The sequence below is a fragment of the Carettochelys insculpta genome, chromosome 10, assembly GCF_033958435.1.
Source record: "Carettochelys insculpta isolate YL-2023 chromosome 10, ASM3395843v1, whole genome shotgun sequence".
NCBI lineage: Eukaryota > Metazoa > Chordata > Testudines > Carettochelyidae > Carettochelys > Carettochelys insculpta.
The window spans coordinates 53,352,408-53,371,649 of record NC_134146.1 but is presented as its reverse complement, the minus strand read 5'-3'; the positions used below and the strand labels follow the sequence as shown (position 1 = coordinate 53,371,649).

The 19,242-nt window shown below is 52.6% G+C and overlaps 2 protein-coding genes and 1 pseudogene across 2 annotated transcripts in view; 2 read left to right on the top strand and 1 right to left on the bottom strand.

The window, feature by feature from the left end:
- LOC142018473 (D-beta-hydroxybutyrate dehydrogenase, mitochondrial-like) overlaps positions 1-2,331 on the bottom strand; it is a 45,656-nt gene extending 43,325 nt beyond the window's left edge. Inside the window, exon 1 of the mRNA XM_075004322.1 lies at positions 2,246-2,331. The gene's annotated coding sequence lies outside the window, so the exon portion shown is untranslated. The remainder of the gene's footprint in view (positions 1-2,245) is intronic.
- A 5,217-nt stretch (positions 2,332-7,548) lies between these two features.
- LOC142018498 (uncharacterized) lies at positions 7,549-10,241 on the top strand. The gene is made up of 2 exons (XM_075004383.1): positions 7,549-9,240; positions 9,691-10,241. Exons 1-2 carry the CDS (start codon positions 8,813-8,815, stop codon positions 9,887-9,889), a joined length of 627 nt encoding a protein of 208 aa, XP_074860484.1. The 5' UTR covers positions 7,549-8,812; the 3' UTR covers positions 9,890-10,241.
- Positions 10,242-10,804: 563 nt separating this feature from the next.
- The window catches only part of LOC142018672 (D-beta-hydroxybutyrate dehydrogenase, mitochondrial-like), a 35,150-nt pseudogene continuing 26,712 nt past the window's right edge, over positions 10,805-19,242 (top strand).

The window sequence follows — 19,242 nt, the reverse complement described above, 5'->3', positions numbered from 1 at the left end:
ACCTGCAGACAGTCAACATAAACAAAATGTTTTGTGGCCCACCAACTGATTATCCTGTTAGGCCACATGCCAAAGATTTCAGACACCTGTGCTATACAAATGAGCCCACCTTACCAAGCAGTCCAGATCAGAGTGTATGACTGACTGACCTGACCCCATCAATATTTGCCAGTCCTCCAATTTGTGTGTCACCTACAAATTGACCTGGCAATTATTTCATATGTTCTACCAGTCAATGATAATAGCTGACTGCACTGGTTGAGCAGATCTTACACCAGTGCAATTATCACTGTTTAAGATTAGGGAAAATCCCAGCATATATACAGGGGTGTGGTGGGGAGAGTATTGCACTGGATCACGGGCATCAAGGAGCCTACTCCTATGCAAGAAACCCGAATGCAAACAAGCCTCTACAGCAGCCAGGAACACAAAATGCGTGAAAGAGCAGCAACCGCTGCCGGAAGTTCTGCGCCAAAGTCATCCAAGTCACTGCTGCTTCACCCAAAGAATATTGCAAACAAGGACCCTCTTCTTTCAATTGCAAACTTGGTTCATACAGGAAAAGGAGTGCTGTCTAGGGACTAATTAGGGAGACAGATCTGCATTCCATTCCCAGCTTTACTGGAGACTTGCTGTCTGAGCGACAACAAATAAATACACATTTCTGTGCTTCCATTTAATCATCTGTAAAATGGGGTCAATAACTTCCCTATGTCACAGGTGCTTATTGGGAGGCTTAATTAGTAAATATTAATAGAGAGAGTTGTAAGAAAAATACTATGTAATATTAACCACAATAAAATGAATAAGGGTGAAAATGTTCAAAAAGGGCAAAAATATTTAAAGATTCACAAGCTAATAATGTTTAACAGGTTCAGGTTAAATAGATACCTTTAACAAAAGGAGAGAAATACAACAGAAGAGCTACTGAAAAGTATTGTATCAAACAGAATAATAATATCAATTAAACCACGGCTGTTTGGGACCATGCTCTGCCCTCGATTCTTGCACCTATTTCCCATTTAAAAAAAGTATTTTCTGGCCGGGCTGGTGCCGCCCTCTAACACTCACCCAGGCGCTACATCCCCTGAGCCTGATTCTGCACCGCTTTACCGCGGCTGCTGGCTGAGCGAGCGGGTTCAGACGTGGCAGTACTTTCCCTCCCCGGCCCAATGTAACTGACTCCCGGGATACGCGCTGCAGTTTGCAACGCCGGGCGCCTCCAGTGCACTCAGCAACCCAACAGCTTCGGATGCAGCCGCCGGTGACCGACTCTGGGCAGCAGGATCTGGCCCGGATCGGCCCCGCAGCAGCTCAGACAAAGCCCAGTCCTTCAAGCCACCCGCCATGCTTCTGCCCAAGCAGCATCCAGCATCCAGCGCGCACGGAGGGCCGGGCGGGGGCCGGGCCGGGCTGAGCCAGCCCCCGGCATCAGAAGAGGTGACGTGCTCGCCGGAGAGCTGCATCAGCAGCCTATGGGAGCGGGGGTGTGTGCACGGAGACAGCCGGAGCCCCCGAGGAGGTGCCCTTGCCCGCGTGTCTCCAGAGCGATGGCAGCGCGCCCGAGCCCGCTCCCAGGGGCTGGGCACAGAGCGCACCGCCCTGTCTGACCTCCCCGAATCCCCCGGGCCAGACCTCCCACGCCCCCGTCGCGTCCGCGCGCCTGTTTCGGGGGGAAGGGGGGCGGGGGGGCTGTGTGTGTGGGTGCGCGCTATCCTTGTGCGTGCCCGCGCGTGAGCCGTCTTTGCGTGCGCACGCTCGCGTGTGCGCCTCCTTCTGCGCGTCGTCCTTGTGTGCGCCTCCTTGTGCGCGCCTCCTTGTGCGCGTTGTCCTTGTGTGCGCCTCCTTGTGCGCGTTGTCCTTGTGTGTGCTCGAGTGTGCGCGTTGTCCTTGTGCGCGCTCGAGTGTGCGCCTCCTTGTGCGCGTTGTCCTTGTGTGTGCTCGAGTGTGCGCCTCCTTGTGCGCGTTGTCCTTGTGTGTGCTCGAGTGTGCGCCTCCTTGTGCGCGTTCTCCTTGTGTGTGCGCGTTGTCCTTGTGTGTGCGCCTCCCTGTGCGCGTTGTCCTTGTGTGTGCGCCTCTGTGTATGTGCACGCGTGTGTGTGCGTCTCTGTGTATGTGCACGCGTGTGTGTGCGTCTCTGTGTATGTGCACGCGTGTGTGTGCGTCTCTGTGTATGTGCACGCGTGTGCCTCGTTGCCCCGGGTAGCCGCGGGACCGACCCGTTCCCGGCCGCCCGCGCTGTTACCTGCGGAGCCGCGTGCGGGATGCTCCAGGCGCAGGGATGTGTGACCCGCCTTCCCGCGGCGAAGCTGCAGCGCCGGCCGGCCCGGAAGTGACCTCATCCGCCCCGCCCACCGCCGCGGCCTGCGCTGCCGTGCGGGGTGCCGCTGGGCCTGGCGCTTCCCTGCCCTGCCCTGCCCTGCCGTGAGTACGTGACCCCGCCCCGCTGCCCGGGGCTCCCAGGGGATCAGCCCCCTGCACCCCACACCCCCTCACAGCCCCAACTCCCCGGGGCTGCCGGGGCATCACCCCCTGCACCCCACACCCCCAACTCCCCGGGGCTGCCGGGGGATCACCCCCCTGCACCCCACACCCCCTCACAGCCCCAACTCCCCGGGGCTGCCGGGGCATCACCCCCTGCACCCCACACCCCCAACTCCCCGGGGCTGCCGGGGGATCACCCCCCTGCACCCCACACCCCCTCACACCCCCAACTCCCCGGGGCTCCCAGGGGATCAGCCCCCTGCACCCCACACCCCCTCACACCCCCAACTCCCCGGGGCTGCCGGGGCATCACCCCCTGCACCCCGCACCCCCTCACACCCCCAACTCCCCAGGACTGCCGGGGCATCACCCCCTGCACCCCACACCCCCTCACACCCCCAACTCCCCAGGACTGCCGGGGGATCACCCCCTGCACCCCACACCCCCTCACAGCCCCAACTCCCCGGGGCTGCCGGGGGATCACCCCCCTGCACCCCACACCCCCTCACAGCCCCAACTCCCCGGGGCTGCCGGGGGATCACCCCCTGCACCCCACACCCCCTCACACCCCCAACTCCCCGGGGCTGCCGGGGGATCACCCCCCTGCACCCCACACCCCCTCACACCCCCAACTCCCCGGGGCTGCCGGGGCATCACCCCCTGCACCCCACACCCTCATCACACCTCCAACTCCCCGGGGCTGCCGGGGGCTCACCCTCCTGTACCCTGTTCACAACTCCCCACTCTCCAGGGCTGCCGGGGGCTCACCCCACTGTACCCCACTCACAACCCCCCCACTCCCTGGGGCTGCCAGGAGCTCACACCCCACTCACACTCACCCGGGACTTGCCGGGGACTCACCCCCCTGCATCCTACACCCCAGTCACACCCATCACCTCCCTGTGACTGCTGGGGCTCACACCCCACTCACTCCACCACCACTCCCCGCAAGGCTCACACCCCACTCAAGCTCACCCGGGACCCCCCAGGGGTGTCATACTCCCGTGCTTCCCATTCTCTCCCCCTCCTGTTCCCTGGGACCTGCCAAGGGGGTTTGCATGTAGCTCAGTGGTTTAAGTATTGGTCTTGACATGGTTGTGAGTTCAAGCCTCGAGGGGGGCCTTCCAAGGCTCTGGAGCAGTTAGATTTAAAAAAAAAAAAAAAAAAAAAAAGTGTCAGGGATAGGTCCTGCTGAGTGCAGGGGGCTGGACTTGATGACCTCTCAAGGTCCCTTCCAGCTGTATGAAAATGACACCCCATGCTGCTCCTGGGACTCACGCCCCATGACTCCCTGGGAGTGGTCAGGAACCACAGGGGGTGCACTCACACACCTGCTCCCTGGGGCTCATCCGTGGGCTCACATCCCACTCACACTTTCCAGGACCCACTGGGGGCACACACCCCCACACCACTCCTGGGGAGCAGCTGGGACTCACCCAAGGGCACACCCCCACTCCCTGGGAGGGGCCCAGACCCACACGTGCACGCACCAGTGTGCACCCTGGTGAGCAGCTTGCCAGTCGGGCACTCCCTTCGGATCAGTAGCTGTGCCCTATCTGTGTGTGACTGACTTCCTGGACCAGCCCACCAGAACCACACTGCTCAGCTCCCCACTCAGGTCCCCACCTGTCCCATAGCCCAGCAGTGTTTAGAGCTGGGGCTCAGGTTATCCTAGAGTTTGAATTGCAAAATTTGGATGCATCCTGCTTCCCCCTAGTTGAGGTGTTTGGAGCTAGCTTCTAATTCATGCCCATCTTTTTAAAAAAGAGCTTTTGGGGAAACACTTCAGGGAAGGGCGAGACCTGAAGGGCGCGAGGTATGTATGTATGTATACAGTAATGTATCAAGAGGGGTAGCCATGTTAGTCTGGATCTGCAAAAGCTCCTACAGTAATAACACCTTCCTCCTCTGCTCGTTCCTTTATCTCTCTTCTTTTCCTGTCAAGGTCACTTCCATTAATCTTTTGTTTGCTTTTTTCAGTCTTTAGACACTCGAGGTTTGATTTAACTGATGCTGGCAAGCTGCTTAGACCAACACTTCTCTGACATCAGCATAAATCAAAGTTCAAAAAACTAGATAAATTCATGGAGGATGGGTCCATCTATACTTATTAGCCAGGATGGGGCGGGATGGTGTCCCTACCCTCTGTTTGTCAGAAGCTGTGACAGGAGACAGATCACTCAATGATGACCTGTTCCATTCATTTCCTCTGGGACACCTGGCACTGGCCACTGCCAGAAGACAGGACACTGGAATAGATGATACTTTGGTTCAGCCAGTCTTCTGTTTAACACCAGTGAGAACACCAGAGAGCTAGCTGTATTAGTCTGTAGCTTCACAAATAACAAGAAATCTTGTAGCACCTTAAAGACTCACAAAAATATTTGTTAGGTAATGAGCTTTCGTGAGTAAGACCCACTTCATCAGATACTACTTCAGGTATAATTTGTATAACAATAATTTTGTTAGTCTTTAAGTTGTTTAAGTTCTTTAAGGTCCCCTGAAAACAGTGGAACTATAGATTTGTGGATTCCAAGGCCAGACGATACTACTGTGATCACCTAGTCTGACCTTCTGAGTCATATAGGCCAGAGAACTCCCCACAGAAAACTCCTAGAGCAGCAGTTCCCAACCATTTCAAGATGGCTACCCATTTTGACAATTCAGTAAGACTTCGTGACTCAAGGCAATTCAGAACCTTTCTGCTTAAAAGTAAGTGCCAGATCCTTGGGGCAAACCAGCATTGCTCCACTTGTTTCAGCACAGCTGCACTGATTTTACACAAGTGGTATCTATACCCTAAGAAAAAGAAATGATTTGTTCTTTAAGAAATCTCATTGCATGAACTCCCACATCCCCATTTGCTTTGACTTCGACAGTGCAGCTTGTCGTGGGTTGAAGAGACGCAGGGCCAAATTCAATTATAGTGTAAAGAGGACACTGTTCCACTGGACTTCTAAATGTGGGCCAAAATCTCTACAGCCAGTTCCAGCTAGTCACCACCTCACCAGCTGCATGTGAATTTAGCAGTGTACCATTTCCTAGCAGCTCATATCCAGATCAGTACCTGCTTTAGTGCAAAAAGCAGTCAAGTAGCACTTTAAAGACTAGCAAAATGGATATTAGGTGAGCTTTTGTGGGACAGACCCACTTCTTCAGACCATAGCAAGACCAGAACAGACTCAATATTTAAGGCACAGAGAACCAAAAACAGTAAGCAAGGAGGACAAATCAGAAAAAGATAATCAAGGTGAGCAAATCAGAGAGTGGAGGGGTGGGGGGGAAGGTCAAGAATTAGATTGAGCCAAGTATGCAGACAAGCCCCTATAGTGACTCAAAGTTCCCATCACGATTTAAACCATGTGTTAATGTGCCGAATTTGAATATAAAAGCCAGCACAGATGTTTCTCTTTCCAATGTTGACTTTTAATGGAATGGGGCATTCTGTCAATGACCTAAAGGTATGTGTGTTACTGAAAAGGAATTATTGCACCGTTTTGGAAAGAGAAACATCTGAGCTGGCTTTTATATTCAAATTCGGCACATTAACAGATGGTTTAAATCGTGATGGGAACTTTGAGTCACTATAGAGGTTGTCTGCATACTTGGCTCAGTCTAATTCTTGATCTTCCCCCCCACCCCTCCACTCTCTGATCTGCTCACCTTGATTATCTTTTTCTGATTTGTCCTCCTTGCTTACTGTTTTTGGTTCTCTGTGCCTTAAATATTGAGTCTGTTCTGGTCTTGCTATGGTCTGAAGAAGTGGGTCTGTCCTACGGAAGGTCGCCTAATAAACAATTTTGCTAGTCTTTAAAGTGCTACTTGACTGCTTTTTGTTTTGATAGTGTATAGACTAGCACGGCTTCCTCTTTGTTGCTTTAGTGCAGTCACCACAGAACCACCCTTACATGCTACTCTCCAGCCCAGAGTGGATGCTGCTTTCTGTACAGCCACATTCGAACCTCAGTGATGGAAGCACTGGCGCAGCTCTCATGATTTCCACTGGAGTAAAAGAAGCATGTTCCCAGCAGCTAGCTCCATGAGGGGCTGATCAGGGAGAGGAGAACTTTGTGCGCTGAAAGAGGGATTTGAAATCCCACAGAGTGGATTTTTGTCCCCTGGCTTTGGGATTGATGCTTATACGAACCAGCCCATACGTCAGTTACAGCAGCATACTTCTACCTGCTACCTGATGACTTCATTTTTTATCTTCACCCTTTTGGACACTAGCACAAACCCCCAACTAAAACATTCCAGCCAGGGCTATGTCTAACCAAAGGGCCATACACAGAGGGGTGCGAAGGGTGCAGACACATTCCCGCCATGTCGAGTTTCTCTCCCTTCCTGCTGCATTGTGCAGGGGAAGCCTGCAGGGCATGATGGGGAAACCCAAGACGCCCTGGGAGCTGTAGATCAACCTCACTTTCCTCTCCCTGCCTAGACAGCTGACCGTGGTTCAGGGAAGAAACTACATTTCCCAGCATGCCCATGGTCATTAGCAACAGGAGAGGGAGGGGGACAAGAGAATATTGTTTTTCATTTACATGATTACTGCAGGATCCCAGAAGGTGATTTCTATAAAATCTTTATTATTGTATACATTTTTAGTATGTTATAACAAAATCATTTTACCGATCACTGTTTCCACTGACGTTTTTCATTAAACTCTCTTATATATGCCCATCACATGACAATTTTGAGTGCTTTCATGTTTTAAAAAATTGTGATCCACATTTACAAGTAAAGCGCATGCAGACAGAGAGAGAGAGAGAGAGAGACAGAGAGAAATTCTTGCATACAAGCCTGAGCCTGGCCTTAGAAACCTCTTAAGGGTGGAGGTTCCACCACTTCAATAGGTAACCCATTCCAGTTTTTTACCACTCTGCTAGTGAAAGAGTTTGCCTAGACATACCGCCCATCCCCTCCCCACGTAACTTGAGACCAATGCTGCTTGTTCTGTCATCTGCCACCACTGAGAACAGCCTGATCCATCCTCTTTGGAACCCTCCGTGAGATAGTTGAAGGCTGCTATCAAATCTCCCTTCACTCTTGTCTTGTGCAAACTAAATAAGCCCATTTACAACAATCTCTCCTCGTTAGTTATATGCTCCAGCCCCCTAATCATTTTTGCTGCCCTTCACTGGACTCTCCAATTTGTCTACCTCTTTTCTGTAATGGGGTGCAAACCTGAACACAGGACTCCATATGTGGCCTGACCAGTGACATCCCTAGATCGGCTGGCAGATCTACTAATGCACCCCAATATGCCATTATCCTACTTGGCAACAAGGGCACACAGTTGGCTCATATCTAGTTTCTCATCCACTGTAGTCCCCAGGTCTTTTAATGTAGAACTACCACTTAGCCAGTTGGTCCCCAGACTGTAGCAGTATTTGGAATTCCTCCATCCTAAGTGCAGGACTCTGCACTTGCCATTGCTGAGCCTGAACATATTTCTTTTGGCCCAGTCCTCCAATTTGTCTGGGTCACTCTGGACCACATGCTGGACCTACCCTGCAGTGTGTCTGCCTCTTCCTCCAGCTTAGTGTCATTCACAAACTTGCTGAGCATGCAATCCATCCCCTCATCCAAGTCTTTAATGAAGAAGTTGAACAAAACTGGTGCTGGGACTGACCCCTGAAGCACTCTGCCTGATACCAGCTGCCGTCTGGACACAACCTGGTGAGCTAACCAATATTCTGTCCCCTTTATAGTTCATCCAACCAAGCCATGCTTCTTTAAATTGCTGGCAACAACACTTTGGAGCTGTCTCTATATGTGCATAAAGCATCGAAATAAGCAGCCCTCTTTTGACAGAGCAGGAGGAGCGTCCACATGTGTAACACCATCTTTCGAAAGGAAATCAAAAGAACGGGGCGCAGACGTCGAAATCTGAACCCCATCCGAGATCAGGAAGATCGGCCCCTTTTGAAATACTAAAGCGAAACAGGACACACGTAGACGCTCCACAGTCTGCTTTTTCGAACTACGGGTCCTCCATGGCACTGGTCAGCTGAAGCGCAAGGCCGCTCCAGCTGGCAGCAGCAGGGCTCCATGGTCCCTGCATTCGGCTGCCTTAAAGCTGCATGCATGCAGGAAACACGTGGCAGGAAGCTGAGAGCGGGCTAGGAGCAGCCTCTACACGTGCTGCAGCCCCGGGCTCCAGCGCCGCAGCATGGCCAGCAGCCAGCCCCCGCCCCCGTGAGCCCCACAGTCCCCCTCCGAGTCCCCACAAGGCTCCCGGGGGGAGAAAAAGGGCCCCCTTCTGGACGGAGGAGGAGCTCTGGGACCTCCTTGGCCTGTGGAAGGAGGAGGAGTCCTGCATGAGATGGGGGTCACGCGGCGCATTGCCTCTGCCTTTGGCCACCTGGCTCACGGCCTCCAGACCAGGGGCCACACGGAGCGTACTGCGGAGCAGGTACTCTCCAAGGTGAAGGAGTTGCAGCAGGGCTGTACCCAGGCCAGGGACCAGACCGGCCACTCCGGGGCAGCTCCAGCCACATGCCCCTTCTTCCGGGAGCTCCGGGGCATCCTGGGGCCCAAGGACAGCTCCCCACCCCCGTCGTTCCTGGACACCTCGGCTGAGGAGCTGCAGCCGGAGGAGGAGGAGCAGCCTGGATCAGGGACCCAGGAGGGCGAGGGGATCACGGAGTGGTTGAGTGAGGAGCGGGGGGCTCACCATCGTCCTCCTTTCCTGCTCCTCCAGCCGGGAGACAGAGGTCTGGACATCCCCGGATGTTGCCGAGGGACCTTCTGGTACGTATGGGAGGGGTGCACACCTGCTCCACAGGGTGGAGGTGACGCAACGGCGAGTTGCCCGCACACAGGACCGGTGGTCCCAGGCCACACACAGGCCACCCCCACATGGGATGTGGCACCCCTCAGTGGCCCACCAGTGATGCCCAGCACCCACCTTCAGTGGACAGCGCCGCAAGCCGCACAGGGGCAGCGGCTGGTCAGCGCTGGATGGCACCTGGGTCCTGCACACCGCAGGCTGGGAAGGTCCACCTGCATGAGAGACCCCTGGATGCACCTCCAGGCCAGGAGGCCCAGCCTATGAGGGGCAGGTTGGTGCCCCTTTGTGGGTGGGGGGGGTCAGTGTCCTTCGGGGGCTGGGCCCCATGGGGTGGGCTCGAGTGGGTGGGCCACAGGCACGTACCCTCCGTCCAGGGCACACTACTGACATGCTCTCCCCTCTCCATACAGCTGCATCATCTGTGGGCTGGGAGAGCCCTGTGCTGTCCCTCGTCCCCGAGAGCTCCATGCAGCCCTCGGAGGCACCGGGATGCCACCCCGCACGGCGCATCGTCAGGGCCATGGGCAGAGGGCCCCCCGCCAGGCTGAGGAGAACCCAGCCAGCCAGCAACAGGCAGAGGTGGCCAAACAGCACCTGTGGCTTGCCTAGGCAGAGATGGAGTGGTGGAGGGCAGCCTGGGAGAGGCTGCTGCCGACACTCGAGGGCATTGGCCACACCGTCCCGGACCATGCAGCCAACATTGCCCATCTCCTGGTCCCCCCAGCAGCTCCCCTTGCTGAGCCTTCCCTCCCGCCCCCCACCAGGCCCACTCTCGTGCATTACCAGCCGGTGCTACCTGCACCCTCTCCTGCCCGCCAAGGACCCCACACCCAGGGAGGTAGGGGCTCCAGGGGCCGACGGGGCCCGCAGCCCACCACCCCTGCCCCGGATGAGTGCCCTACCCTCCCCCAGATTAGGTTTCCCCCACCCCCCTCAAAGTTAAGTTCGCACCCCCTGTACATAGTTAACAAGAATAGTCTACATAAATATTTATTTTAACGCTCAGCACTCCGTGCTGTGCTCCTCAGGGGGATGGTGGGTGGTGAATGTGTGGGTGCGGTTCTGGTGGGGGTGGCGGGGACTGTGGGTGACAGATGTGCATGGGATGTGGGTGTGCATGTGGGTCAGAGGTGGCCGTCAGCAAAGGCCTGCTTGAGGACCTCCCTGATGCAGTGGCCATCCCGGTGGGCCTGGTGGATGGGGGCAGTGCCTGGCTGCTTATAGGCGGCACCGTCCAGAGGGAGACCCCCCCCGGGGACATAGGCATCCCCTTTTCGCTCCACAACATTGTGGAGAATGCAACAGGCACCCACCACCTGGGGCACGTTGAGGACCCCAAGCTCCAGCCATATGTGGAAGCACCTCCACCGCCCCTTTGGGTGCCTAAAGGCCCTCTCCACAACATTGCGGGCGTGGTTGAGGTGCTGATCGAATGCCTCCTGGGTGGGGTCGAGGTGTCCCGTGTGCGGCCTCATGAGCCACGGCTGCAGGGGATATGCCGCATCTGCCACCGTGCAGAGCGGCATGGTGATGTGCTTCGCCACTGGGATCTCCCGCTGGGGGACGAACGTGTCGGCCCCCATGCGCTGGCAGAGGCCGGACTTCCAGAACACCTGGGCATTGTGGGTGCGGCTGGCTCAGCCCACATAGATGTCAGTGAACCGGCCCCTCGTGTCCACCAGGGCCTGGAGCACCACTGAATGGTAGCCCTTCCTGTTGACGTACTGGCCGGCGCTGTGTGGTGGGGCGCGGGTGGAGATGTGCGTGCCATCCAAAGTGCCCATGCAGTTTGGAAAGCCCAGGTCCTGGAAGCTGGCAATGGTGTTGTCCAGATCCCGCAGGTGAATGACCTTATGGAGCAGCATCGCGTTGATGGCTCTGATGACCTGCACGGGGGGCAGTACACTTGCTCTAGTGCAGTTGGCAGGCTGTCTCCCTCCCTGTCTTGGGCCCATTCTGTCCTCCTCCCATCTGGCCCCGACCCTGTCCAGCCCCCTCCCATCTGGCCCCTTGCAGAGGTAGGTTCCCCTCGCCCCAGCTACCCCACCCACCTGTGGGGGACGCGTGACCCAGCCCCGCCTTACCTCCATACGTACGGCCCCAATGGTGGCCTTGCCCACCCCGAACTGTTGTCCCATGGAGCAGTAGGAGTCCAGGGTGGCCAGCTTCCAGATAGCGATCGCGACCCGTTTCTCCAGGGTGAGGGCTGGCCGCATGCAGGTGTCCTGGTGCCAGAGTGCAGGGGCGAGCCAGTGGCAGATCTCCTTGAAGGTCTGCCTCAACATGCAGAAGTTCTGCAGCCACCTTTCCTCACCCCACTCCCCCAGCACCAGGCGCTCCCACCAGTCGGTGCTGCTGGGGTGGGTCCAAAGGAGTCAGGGCACTCGGGGCGGGGGGAGTTACCTGGTGGTGCCCCAGGTGGGGGAGCCCCACAGCCCCAGGGGGACCGCCCAGCCACCCGATGAGATCGGATGCAGCCGCAGCAAGGGTGCACAGCGCTGCCAGCAGGGTGTCCATAATGAGGATGTCTTCCTGCAGGCACTGTCTCTGTGCTTCCATCATGGGCACGGGTGGGCTCCGCCAGGCTGGGAAATGCTAGGCAGCACTCAGCTCGTGGAGGGAGAGGTCCTTTAAAGGGGGCGGCTGGCTGCGGCCCCGGAAGGGCTTGTTGGCCATGGGACCCATCTGTGGCGTTTCCTGCTTCTCTTCTTTTGAAAGAGGGCTTGGAGCTGTGTGGACACTCTGTTTGAAAAGACCTGCGGTGGCACTTCAAAAGAGCAGATCAAAATGCCGATCTGATAATGGCATCGGGTGCTCCCATTTGACGGCCACCGTTTTGACCACCAAACTTCGATTTTCACCCTTTTGAAAGGGTGCTCGCGTGTAGACCTAGCTTGGGTGACTGTATCAAAAGCTTTGCCAAAGTCCAAGTTTATCATGTCCATTGCTTTCCCTGTATCCACAGAGCCTGTTACGTCATCATAGCAGGCACTGAGATTGGTCAGGCATGACTTGCCCTCAGTAAATCCATGTTGACTGTTCCTGATCACCTTCCTCTCCTCCAAGTGATTCCTTGAAAAGCTGTTCCATGATTTTTCCAGGGCCTGAGGTGAGGCTGACTGAACTGTAGTTCATTGGATTTTCCTTCCCCATATCAAAGATGGGCTTGACATTTGCGTTTTTCAGTTTTCTGGGATCTCCCCCAATCACCACGAGTTTTCAAAGATAATGGCCAATGGCTCTGCAAACACAATAGCCAACTCTCTGTGCCTTTAGGTGCATTAGATCCGGCTCCACAGACTTGTGTATGTCACTCATGCTAATGCAAAGTCCTCTGGAGCAAATCCAGCCCTGTTCTATTAGCTGAGGCCAAGAAGAGTAAATTTGATTTGTGTCATGGAGATCAGTGGATCTGGCTTAATATGTGAAGTGACACAGAGTGCTCTTGCACCCCAGCTCGAGGTCAGTTCCTTCGTAGACAGGGTTTACAGTTTGGTTCAGTGGCTCTCAGCGCTGCCCCCACTTCCCTTCTGCCTTTACACATTGTTCCAGCCCCGCTGCAGGGGGGCAGACCTGAGCAAAAACAGATCCTTTTTACACAGAAACTGCTCGAAGCAGCACTGTACTGCTACTTGTGACTTCATACTATTGAGGGAACACTAGAAAAATCAGCACTTCTGCGGTGCTGAAATGTCCAGAGAGGAATGCTGCCGGAGTCGGGCTCCTGCCTCAGAAGATGTAATTTCAGTGGGCTCATTTTGTGAAGTTGCCCCAATGTTATGGTACCTTTGAGGTGGTTCCCCTTACTAAACAGGAGACCTGAAGTGCCCAGTGAAATGGTGTGAAATTAAGGGTTTGTTATTGGAACAGGCAAAAGTTCAGTATGGCAGGTTAATTGGGTGTTTTGAACTGAAAATGAGTCTACCTTGTGCCAGATAATGAGGAGGGGTCCCCACCAAATCCATAGGGATGGGACCTAAGAAAAACAAATGTCAGCAAGGGTCTAGGAAAAAGTCTAGACGAGTGTGTGCAGGTTCTGAGCTTATCGGGAAAGGCTGTGGTTATCTGTCTGCTTTGCTTAACTTTGCCTCTGTTGCAATAAGTGGGTCTAATTTTGACCATGTGTGGAAATTATGCAACATAGCGTAGAGAAAATCAGGCGCTTTTCTGAGAAGAAGTAGTAAACTGTAAATATGTTGCTGTGGTGCAGGTTTAAGTGGATATTTATTAACACTGCATTGAGACACATAACCACCCTTTGTGCAAACGATCATCTATAGCCATGCTGTTGGTATGGATTAGTGAGATAGTGCACCTGACTTCACTGGATTGTCTCACCCAAGCCATGAGTTCAGTGTTCCACCATGTCAATAGATCCAAGGTATGCTGGCGGAAGGCTGTGGGGAGAGTTGCCCCCATGCTGCTTGCTTTGTAATACTCCCAAGTGCTGTATAAATGTCAGTGAGAGAAGCCTCATTGTCCTTTAAGCATTGGTAACTAATATCTCCATCTCACAGAGGGACAAGCAGGCACAGAGGTGCTAAGTGATTTGACTAAGGTTATTGCAGTCTCAGAGCTGGGGCCTGATTCCCATTCCTGAGCTTCTGCCTGCCAACCATGCTGCCTCTATCTGCTCTTCTCAGGGCTCTACATTACAAGCATGCAGTTAACCTCTCTTTAAAATGCTGGGGGGGCGCTGCTTGGGTGATGGTCATTTTTATACCCTTCTTGTGAGGAAATTATGTATGTGATAGAATAGGGAGCAGGAACATGTAGTATTTACACCATGATATATTTTCAAAAGTATACATTTGCACATCCATGTCTTTGAATGAGTGTGCAACACGGTGTTATTTTCTCGCACAAACCGTGAATTGTGCACAAATACTAGGAGGTGTGTGTGCAGCACGTCTAGATACTTATATGCCCTAATCTGAAATAATGCATGTATAGTGCCCAGAACACCTTATGAAACCAGGCAGTGCTGCTGTCTCTGGAGGAAATCAAGGCACAAAGCCACTAAGGCTACGTCTAGACTGCAGGTTGCAGTCTCCTGCATCCAAACAATGCTTTCGCTTTTCCAAAACCACTCTTGGAAAAGTGGAAGCGTTCTGCCGGGACATCCCTGTATACCTTTGCCACAAGGCAAAAGGGATGTCTCAGCAGAGGGGCTTTTCCTGACATTTGGCCCTGTGTGGCTGGGCCAAATGGCAGGAAAACCTCTCCCAACAGAACGCAATTGAGAATCTTTTGCTGATAGTTCCCCGCAGTTTAGACACAGCCTAAGTGACTAGCTGCAGGTAACACTGGGAATGTCTGGCAGAGTAATGCACTGAATTCTTGTGTCCCAGCTGAGGACTTGACCACAAACAACCCCCCTGAATGGCCTTACTGAGGCTATTAGGAGTCCACCCTTAGAGATCTGGTGTACGATCTGGGTGTGGGCACATGCCCTACCAGTGTTATGGCTCAGGCTCTGCTCACAGCTGCTCACCTCAGATTAGCACTCCTGAAGTAGAGTAAAGGTGGAGCCTGTCTGGAGATGAGGGGAGAGTAGAAGCTGCCATGTGAAGTAATGTGGTATCTCCCACTCTGTCTTATTAACTAGGCAGCAGTTTAATCAGTCATAGCATAGGCTGAGTGTCCCTGGCAGAACTGTGGAAACTGGAGAAGCAAAGACCTGTTAGCTCTAATCTAGTTGACCACTTGCAGTGCAGGGCTGCTTACCCCCCCGGTGTAGTGAGTTCTTGGGGGGTAGGGATTGCCTTTTCTCTCTGCATCACAGTCTGTCCATGTACTTGTAGGCCAGGCTGCCCTTTGGCCCTTGCCTTGGATAGTGTCGTGATGGGTTCATGCCCCATTTTGTGCTGTTACCTGATGTGCTGAGATCCAGTGAGCCTGCTTTTCCTGTGAGCATAGGCACCACTTAACCCTGTCTTACTTAGTCAGACGCGCTAGCCTGCTGCCACACTCCCAGAGCTGCAAACTATAACTGGATATAGCACAGCAAGATACCCATCTTCAGCACTCAGATCTCTAGTGGAGATCTACACAGTATAAACTGAAATTCAACATCTTTCTCCCTGGAAAGAGAAATGCACAGACTCTTTGCCCTATCCCTCCTGGAAACAATTTTCAACACTGGGTTTCTTAATAAACAAAAGGTATTTATTGTGCATAAAAGGAGGATTTAAGTGATCATAAGAGAGAGCACACAGAACAATGTGGGTTACCTTGCAAAATAAAACAACATGCAAGCTAAGCTTAATGCACTAAGAACTGGTTACACATAACATCTCATGCTCAGAATTGTTCTAATAAGCTTCTTTCGTAGACTGGAAGGATTTCCAGACTGAGACCAGTCCTTACACCTGTTCAGTCTTAGATGTGTCCAGCAGTCATCTTGGGTGGAATAGCCAGGGAGAACTGACAACCAAGATTACCTCACTTCCCACCTTTAAATAGGTTTTACATAAGGTGGGGATCCTTTGTGTTCCCTCTAAATTGTCCTGCTCATGTTTAAAAATACAGCATTCAAGATGGATCCCAGCCAGTGTTCCTTCTAATGTTTTCATCAGTGGAGTACATTTTATGTGCACAAAGCCCTGTGTGGATGTGCACCACCACACAAATGTTGCTGGCTGAAGGTGGATGAGGGCACTCTGCCAATGAGCTGGGCGGCACCTGAATCTCTTTTGGGTGACTGCCCCAGAGCTCAGATTACAGGGAACTCTGGTTCCAGCATCAGGTGGCATAGCTACATGTCTTCGTAAACTGGACCATAGCCTCTCTTCCCAGGATTACAGGAAAAACAAGTGTATTGACAGTTAACTGTCCTGAGTATTAGACCAGTAAGTTCCTTGAGTGTTACTAGTGACCCTCACTCAGTGTGACTACATTATTAACACAGGGACTTCGTTTTCTAACTGCAAATACAAGCATGATACATGCATACTTATGGGATAATTCTGTTCAGTACATTACAACCCTGCCAATGCTCTCTGATATAAAGCATATTCCCATAAAGCATATGGAATGTGCCTGTACCCGCCAGCCACGTAGCAGAGGGTAACAAAGCTAGCAACTGACCCATCAGACTGTGGGGGGATCCAATAACTGTCTTCAGCTACATTAAGGCTTGTTAACCAGTGGACAGTGATCAGCTGTTCCCCATGTCCAGTTGAAGTAGGAGAAGACATGACAGGTTAATCACATAAGGGAGGTCTAGGCTAGATATTAGGAAAGTCTTTCTACATACAGAGGTAGCTACACTCTGGCATAGGCTTCCAAGGGAAATTTGGGCTAAGTTCATGAGAACACGAGAATGGCCATACGGGGTCAGAGCAAAGGTCCATCCAGCCCAGCATCCCGTCTGCCGACGGTGGCCAATGCCAGGTGCCCCAGAGAAGGAGAACAGAAGACAATGATCGAGTGGCTTATCTCCTGCCATCCATCTCCTGCCCTTGTACTGAAGGCTAGGGCACCATACTTTACCCCTGGCTAATAGCCATTTATGGACCTAACCTGCAAACATTTATCGAGCTCTTTTTTAAACCCTAATAGAGTCCTGGCCTTCACAGCCTCCTCCGGCAAGGAGTTGCACAGGTTGACTGTGCGCTGTGTGAAGAAAAATTTCCTTTTATTAGTTTTGAACCTACTACCCATCAATTTCATTTGGTGTCCCCTAGTTCTTGTATTATGGGAAAAGGTAAATAATTTTTCTATATTCACTTTCTCCACACCATTCATGATTTTATATACCTCTATCATATCGCCCCTCAATCGCCTCTTTTCCAGACTGAAAAGTCCCAGTCTCTCTAGCCTCTCCCCATATGGGACCCGTTCCAAACCCCTAATCATCTTAGTTGCCCTTTTCTGAACCTCTTCTAATGCCAACATATCTTTTTTGAGGTGAGGAGACCACATCTGCACGCAGTACTCAAGATGTGGGCGTACCATAGTTTTATATAGTTATAGTTCCCTGTAAGATGCGTGGCTGTACACTGCCTATTTAGCATCATGGAGGTGCTGAATGAAGCTGCACAAGCCAAGGACCTGTGGCAGGCAGGGAAGGGCTACTGAAACCCCGGCCCTCAACTAGATCACTCTCCAAGCAGCTGGGGTGCTGGGTTCCAGCCTGGATCCTGCCACAAGCAGCGTGTCCACAACCTGCCTACTGCCATAGCATCCTGGTCCCCATCTGACCATGGTGGGCCCTGCCCTGATCTGTCCATAATCCAGTCCTGCCGGCCCAGCCCTTATGCATCTGGCCATGGCAGCCCTTATCTGGCCTCATCCCTGTACCCGCTATGGCCTGATCCTGGCCCCCATTCAGCCATAGCTGCCATCTGGCCCCTGGGTGTTCCCTCACACAGGTGCTGCTCCAAGAAGAGAGAGCTGGGGGGGGATCCTTTCTCCTCACAGTAGCCCCAGAGTACCTTCCTTCACCCCAAGCCTTTCCCGAACCCAGCCCCACCCCATAGCCTGTATCTCTGTCTGGATACCTCAACCTTCTGTTCCAGCCCCAGCCCTTCCCCAGAGCTTGCACCTGCCATTGGATCCCTCACACTCCTGTAACCCAACCCCCGTCCCAGGCCTGAGCTGCCTCCCACACTGTGAGCCCATAGGCCCCACATCCACCATGTTAATTTTGCTATGTCCACCAATATACAGGTGATGTGTTGCACGTGTCTGCCATATTGGAGCACATGAAATTCTGCTCAAGAGTGAGGAAAAATTGGAGCCCTGCGTGTGGAATCCTGGACAGTGGGGGCTCTAAGGACAGGCTGGACAAATGCCTGGTGGGTGGTCTAGGTTTACTTGGTCCTTTGCAGTGCTGGGATCTGAATGAGGTGACTTCTCTAGGGACTTTACAAACCGACTTTTCTATTCTATCTTTCTTCTAGTGCAGCTTTAGTTGACAAGTTGATTCTATTTTGAACAAGAGGCTAAGAATTCCTAGCTCTGTTTAAACATTAAACACAAGTTATTCTGTGTGATTCACTCTTATGTTCATTAGGGACGTGCTCTTCACACATACGTGAACAACTTCATGTCACTTCTTACAGGGAACAATACTACCTCACTCTTATGTTGCATTTTTCATCCATCAAGCTCAAGCAATGTAGGTAGCATTATTTCCATTTTTTTCATATGAGAAAATTGAGGCACAGAGCAGTGTGGTAGATTGTCCCAGATCACATGGCAGGACTGTGAATAGATTCATGTTTCCCATGTCCCAATACAGTGCTTTACCTAACTGCTGTGTCCAGCCTACTAGAGGAGTTTGAATATGTCTTGTGAAATTTTAGTGCCCTTCTCTTATTCTTGGTGTGTGAAATGTTGCTGCCTTTTTCTGTGTCTCTGCATTGATTTCCTTTTTAGAAGGGAACTATTGTCAGTGTCATTTTAGCATAAATACTCTAGTTTTCTTGCTAGAATGGAAGTGTGTGCTAAGAGAGAGATTGTACAGTGTGTTTTCAAGTGAGCTCATTGCATTTTTGAACAATTGGTCCCAGGTTCTCATCTCATTTACACACACAAACCACGAGAAAGTCGATAAAGTTTGGCTAGTGTACAATGAGCGTGACAACGGATTCAGGCCCATTAGGCTTTGTAGCTGGGGGTGGTATTGTTTACAGTTGTGCATAGTGGATGTGAAATGCCACCACTGGTGTAAATGTGTAGAAGGTTTTGAGTCTGATGACATCTCACGCTGTGTATGGGTGTACGTGTCAATGCAGGGGGCGGGGTAGAGTCAGGACAACTTTGAAGTAACTTTGAGCTTGTTGACATATGGCGTAGCCAGTATGCCTACTACAATACAACTGATGTTTGCTAACCCACTGTCAGCCCTGCTCCTGGGGCTGCCACTGTGCTGTTACATTTTGTCAGTTAAATGGACTTCTGCAGCATTGTAATGCCCAATTTGGTCTGCGTCAACAATTGGCCCTGCTACAAAA

Coding starts and splice junctions, on each gene's coding strand:
- LOC142018498 (XM_075004383.1), top strand. CDS start 8,813: ATGGGGGTCACGCGGCGCATTGCCTCTGCCTTTGGCCACCTGGCTCAC. Junction 9,241..9,690: donor TGTTGCCGAGGGACCTTCTG/GTACGTATGGGA, acceptor CTCTCCATACAG/CTGCATCATCTGTGGGCTGG.